Source organism: Perkinsus marinus, assembly GCF_000006405.1.
Source record: "Perkinsus marinus ATCC 50983 genomic scaffold scf_1104296951506, whole genome shotgun sequence".
Taxonomy (NCBI): Eukaryota; Perkinsozoa; order Perkinsida; family Perkinsidae; genus Perkinsus; species Perkinsus marinus.
Window position 1 is genome coordinate 6,750 of NW_003209261.1, and position 6,345 is coordinate 13,094.

General features: G+C 42.0%; 2 protein-coding genes across 3 annotated transcripts in view; one reads left to right on the plus strand and one right to left on the minus strand.

Annotated features, from left to right (window-relative positions):
• Pmar_PMAR025945 (hypothetical protein) overlaps positions 1–124 on the plus strand; it is a gene marked incomplete at both ends in the record, with an annotated part of 1,494 nt that extends 1,370 nt beyond the window's left edge. The window contains one exon of the mRNA XM_002777530.1: positions 1–124. Coding sequence (XP_002777576.1) covers positions 1–124 — 124 coding nt within the window.
• Positions 125–201: 77 nt separating this feature from the next.
• Positions 202–6,345, minus strand: part of Pmar_PMAR025946 (protein farnesyltransferase beta subunit, putative) — a gene marked incomplete at its 5' end in the record, with an annotated part of 8,106 nt that continues 1,962 nt past the window's right edge. The window contains 7 exons of one of the 2 annotated variants that reach the window (XM_002777531.1): positions 202–278; positions 595–753; positions 1,651–1,748; positions 1,798–1,898; positions 5,138–5,247; positions 5,735–5,813; positions 6,209–6,345. The exon at positions 6,209–6,345 is cut by the window's right edge and continues 4 nt beyond it. In XM_002777531.1, the coding sequence (XP_002777577.1) occupies positions 218–278; positions 595–753; positions 1,651–1,748; positions 1,798–1,898; positions 5,138–5,247; positions 5,735–5,813; positions 6,209–6,345 (745 nt within the window). In that variant the 3' untranslated portion in view covers positions 202–217. Of the gene's footprint in view, positions 279–594; positions 754–1,650; positions 1,749–1,797; positions 1,899–3,333; positions 3,412–3,759; positions 3,919–4,652; positions 4,751–4,799; positions 4,901–5,137; positions 5,248–5,734; positions 5,814–6,208 lie in introns of those variants that run through there. The other variant, XM_002777532.1, reaches the window with a different exon arrangement.

Genomic DNA, 6,345 nt, shown 5'->3' on the forward strand with positions numbered 1-6,345 from the left:
CCTACTCCAACACTGCCAAGCAGGTGCCCACTTACGCATGCCCACAAGGAGCTGTATAAAAGCCCGTACCACCGCTACGGTCGCTAACAGCAGTACAATTACAACATACAGAAGCGTGCAGTAGATCGGACACTTGTGTCATTGAAACGAACGACTGTCAATCTGCCGCTTCGCTCCGCTAAAACTCAATATCATAGTATCAAATAGAAACTCCTCTTCAATTCCCACAAGTGCTAAAACATTCTTTGTGAGTGATAGTGGGAATATCCTCGAAGTACCTGACAAATTCTTGAACCTATGGAGTTTCACCCGTGATATGAAAAACACTAGTGAAAAACATAATTCACAAACCACTGCACAGCCTGGGAAGATATGGAACATTGTCAACTACATGTGTTGGTGACAAGAAAATTATTGCTAGTTTGTGTGCACTTCTACCCGAATTTGTACACAGACTCCTATGAGTCATTAGCTTTGGAAACTCCTCAGCTCAGTTGAAGAAAACAAACATATATTCCTCCAACACTGCCACTGCGAATATCGAAGTCCACTTCGCGTAAAATTGCAATGAACATGAACCACAAGGCTGCCTACTTTTCCAGTCTGCTCAGAGCCTCCTTTGAAATGTTGTAAAGCACGTCAGACTGAACTAACGTAGTGTTGTCTCCTAGTGTTACTGGAGGGCTACCGCAGTGCCATTGAGATGCAGCCATACCCGACAACGCATAACATGTATGATAATAATCACAATTCCTGAGACAAGGTAATCTACAGTGTGAACAACCAACCGTTTTCAACACCTTCAATTTTCGAGAGTTCGAAAGTCAACTTTGAGTAATATCAACATGACAACAATGTGAATCGATTGACACGTTTTAAAAGCGTTCCGTAGTCTATATTCGTATTACTCTCGAATTGGAGAATGCCTCCTCGAAAATCTAGATATGCATAACTGTTTGCTTAGCACTGAAGTTATTATAGAGATTACCGAAATTGCGGAGCGAGCGAAGCGAGCGGAGCGTATTCTCTCACTTTACTAACACTTTGTGCGTGCGTGCGTGCGTGCGTGCGTGCGTGCATGCGAACAAATTATCCAGCTCGATCTAGAGAGGTTATGATCACATGCTATACACCATACGATAGCTCTCGCTCTGGGAATACTAGGAAAAATACGAAATTAGGGTTCCGCCCGGACCATGTAGATTTCCGTGCAAAAAACATATTTTTGAAGAAAAACGCCAGGCATGGGAATCGAACCCGGATGCCGAGCTCCGCCCCTTCTCCGAGAAGGCCTAGTTAGAAATTATTAATAGAGTTTCACCCTTTTTACGTCAAGTGGCGTAACACTCCATGCAAACCTCCAAGTTCGCGAAGACAATTGAATTGAAAACACTTTCACGTCAAGGGTGGGACTATTGAGGACACCCATCGAGAGGGCGCAGATACCCCCCCCCCGAAAACAATTACACTTTTTACTACAACTACTCGGGAGAGTTACATCCCCCCGTTTCACGTAAAACACATCACATTCTTACACGTTATTCACTGCTTTGTTTTCGCCTAGTCGAATGCGAAATACATATGTTTTTACTAGTGTTTCTCATACCACGGATGAAACTCCATTATAATATCAATAACGTCTCATCTCACTTTCCAGGTTTGTCCCTAAACCCTCCTCTCTCCCTATCCTGGCATGCCAATAGGATGTACATCTGCAGGGGCTCGGGGGCACACCAGGCTTGTTCTTTCTATTACAACACAGACATCATGAAAACCATCATGATGATGCAAACTGACCTCAGGTATGCCAAGCAACGCTTTCAGTATTGATAACGACCCGTATTGCCAATATGAATAGCAGCTGTCCACCAGTTTATTAGGACGACCATTGAAACCACCTAATCAAAATAATGAAATTCCGAGTCGTGTCGCTTCGGCGAGTGTTAGAATAGGAATATATGTTCATAGTGATGTCCACATTAGAGATCGATCCTTATTGATCTCGGAAAAGATCACACATTTCTTTGCATATCAAATTGACCCGCACCATGCTTTACACGATTCGATTTGAAGAGCGTTCCAAACTCCAAATGCGCCCAATGAATCTCACCGCTCGAGCTCCTGTTGGGCCAATCGTTGCTTAGATGCATCGGAATCATCCAGCAAACGCTGAACCATGTCCTCCCGATCAGCCAAGAACATATCATACCTGAACATAAGTCCGTGATAAGCCACAAGACGCCACCAAGGGCTACTCTGGAGTGCCGCTACAGTCGAACTTCGACTTGTTCATAACTTCGTACACTTTCCGTCGGGTCTGCGTCACTCGTTCGGCAACCAAATCTACTGAGCTCGAGAACCTACCACAACATCACCTTTTACACTCCCTTGCAAAGCAGTGTTGAGCGAATATATATAACATATTCGATATTTCACGAAAACATGCTAAGTAAGATTTGAGAACGCGCTCAGCTAAGGAAACCAATCATATAATACCGTTTAGCGATCCTCAGCTAAGTTCAAGAATTTCCTATGAGATTTTGTATAGGAGTTGTGGTAGTAGTGTACAAAAACTAACAAGAATTTTCCAAAAAAAATCTTCAGGATTTCCACATTATCATCGACACATGTAGCGAAAGCTCTTGATTTCCCCCACTCACTTCATCTGTCCTCGTTCGATAAGCCTGCCACAGATACCGGTTTCTCCCACAGAGGCTCGACAGGTGATACGCGAGGAGAGGCAGAAAACTCGATGAAGACAGCTTTCACAATATCTAAACCACATGCATGATGAACGGTCAGAATATTCACATAAACCAATTCAAGCAAGCTTGGAAAATTTTCCTGGAAACCCGGGAACGCTGATAGCAGCCACATATTTCAAACCATGATAAGTAATTCCCATTCTCGGAAAATAACAAAAAGTAATTTTCACAAGCTCACAAGTGGTAACTACGGAGAGTTCAAGAGGCAGTGTAGAAAAACATGCACTTCGCCAACTGTGTGTTGGTGACAATATGAAAATTCTGCAATTTCTTGTTGGTTTCTGTACACTTCTACCCAAGTCGTGTGAGAACTTCTATAAATAATGAGAAAACAACTCAGCTCAGCTAAGGAAGGCCAACATATATTCCTACTCCAACACTGCCAAGGAGATTGCCCACTTACGCATGCCCACAAGGAGCTGTATAAAAGCCCGTACCACCGCTACGGTCGCTAACAGCAGTACAATTACAACATACAGAAGCGTGCAGTAGATCGGACACTTGTGTCATTGAAACGAACGACTGTCAATCTGCCGCGTCGCTCCGCTAAAACTCAATATCATAGCATGAAATGGAAACTCCTCTTCAATTTCCACAAGTGCTAAAACATTCTTTGTGAGTGATTGTGGGAATATCTTCGAAGTACCTGACAGATTCTTAAACTAATGGAGTTTCACCCGTGATATGAAAAACACTAGTGCAAACCCTATTTCACAAACCACTGCACAGCCTGGGAAGATATGGCACATGGTCAACTACATGTGTTGGCGACAATGAGAAAATTCTTACTAGTTTCTGTGCACTTCTACCCGAATTTGTATGTAGACTCCTATAAGTGATTAGCTTTGGAAAATCCTGAGCTCAGTTGAGGAAAACAAACATATATTCCTACTCCAACACTGCCACTGCCACTGCGAATATCGAAGTGTTTTCACAGTGTTTAACACCACTTCGCGTAGAACTGCAAATGAACACGAACCACAAGGCTGCCTACTTTTCCAGTCTGCTCAGAGCCTCCTTTGAAATGTTGTAAAGCACGTCAGACTGAACTAACGTAGTGTTGTCTCCTAGTGTTACTGGAGGACTACCGCAGTGCCATTGAGATGCAGCCATACCCGACAACGCATAACATGTATGATAATAATCACAATTCCTGAGACAAGGTAATCTACAGTGTGAACAACCAAACCGTAATTATGCAAAGTAATATTTTCAATATGTTCTGCAAGGTAATATGTTCTTCACTAGTGCTTTCATATAATATTCATACCACTAAAATAGTTAACACACCCTCTAAGTGAACCAAACCGTAATTATGCAAAGTAATATTTTCAATACCTTCAATTTTCGAGAGTTCGAAAGTCAACTTTGAGTAATATCAACATGTTAACAATGTGAATCGATTGACACCAACGTTTTAGAAGCGTTCCGTGGTCTATTTTCGTATTACTCTCGAGTTGGAGAATGCCTCCTCGAAAATTTAGATATGCATAACTGTTTGCTTAGCACTGAAGTTATTATAGAGATTACCGGAATTAGAAATTATTAATAGAGTTTCACCCTTTTTACGTCAAGTGTCGTAACACTCCATGCAAACCTCCAAGTTCGCAAGGAGAATTGGATTGAAAACATTTCCACGTGAAGAGTGGGACTATTGAAGACACCCATCGGGAGGGCACAGATGGCTCCCCCGAAAACAATTACACTTTTCACTACAACTACTCGGGAGAATTACATCCCCCCGTTTCACGTGAAACACATCACATTTTTACACGTTATTCACTGCTTTGTTTTCGCCTAGTCGAATGCGAAATACATATGTTTTTACTAGTGTTTCTCATACCACGGATGAAACTCCATTATAATATCAATAACGTCTCATCTCACTTTCCAGGTTTGTCCCTAAACCCTCCTCTCTCCCTATCCTGGCATGCCAATAGGATGTACATCTGCAGGGGCTCAGGGGCACACCAGGCTTGTTCTTTCTATCACAACACAGATATCATGAAAACCACCACGATGATGCAAACTCACCTCAGGTATGTCAAGCAACGCTTTCAGTATTGATAACGACCCGTATTGCCAATATGAATAGCAGCTGTCCACCAGTTTATTAGGACGACCGTTGAAACCACCTGATCGAAATAATGGAATTCCAAGTCGTGTCGCATCGGCGAGTGTTAGAATAGGAATATATGTTCGCTTTCCTCACCTGAGCTCATGAGTTTCCAAAACTAATTATAGAATTTCACATACGAAATGTACAAAAACCAACAAGAATTCCCGATAATTTTCATATTTAGTGCATATTTTCAGACACTAGCTCACACCGCAACTGAAAAGCTGATCGAATTGAACCGACAGGAGCTCACCTTCAAAAGCAAGCTGCCTCTGACACACCCATCTCGCCAGACGTTCGAGATTCAATGCCTCCTCTGCCTTACCCAACATAGTAGCTGCGGCCAGACCACAGAAACCATATCTGACCACGCGGAACGTCGGTATGAATTGGAGTTCCACCCGTTTTACGTGAAGTGGCATAATTTCATAAAGGCGATTTCATATAGATTACGATATAGGACATATTATAAATATTAGCGTTTTTGTTATATGTAAATTATAAGACGTGTATGATTCCGCGACCGATAACGTAACTGCATCTCGAAATATGTTTTTCACTAGTGTTTTCCATATCACGGGTGAAAGTAAATAATGATAACAATGTTCAACTATGAAAAAAAATTCATATTCCCATATTATGAATATTTCTAAGGTTTAACAGAAATTTCATTGAATGCCGACTACATGCCAATTTTCAATATTCATTCAAAGTAGCGACTTCTTTCACATGAACAAATCGCAGAAAACGTCAGGAAAAATTTTGCCGTCATATTTCCGCGAAATATGCGGAAAAAAACTAATCTGTTCGACCTCAATAATTCCCCATATCTCACTATCACAACCCTTACCCTCCATGAGCTTCCAGTCCAGGCTCGCCCGCCAGGCCTCCTTCCCAGGTCTGGCATCTCCTGATATACCCTACCACACCTTGAGAAAATTCCAATACTGTTCGCTTTCCTCAGTTCAACTCGGCAATTTTCTCACTGTGTTTACATACAAATTCGAATAGAAATGTACAGAAAACACTAAGAATTATCAAAAATTTTCTCAGAATTTCTTATTGTCACCAACACATGTACATAGCGTGTCAATTTAATATGCAAATGTGTATTTTTTCCGAGGTTATTGAGAATCATTGTGAAACTATATCGCATATACAATGTAACAATGGCTATGAACGCGTCTTGTGATGAGAGTACCCGTTTGGAACTATGATGATAGCGACCCCTCCGCAGTAGCACACATTTGCATATGAAATTGGCACGCACTGTAGTTGACCATGTGCATATTTTTCCATACTAGTTGCTTCAACAGCAACGTACCTTCCTCCAGCTCGGGCGTCAGCAACTTCATCATCTTCGCCACTGCTATCGCACAATAGCATCCCCTCATGTCAGTCTCGCCGTTTTCATGCACTCTGAAGCCTCCCGTTGATCGATCCTTCATAGATATCAAAAAT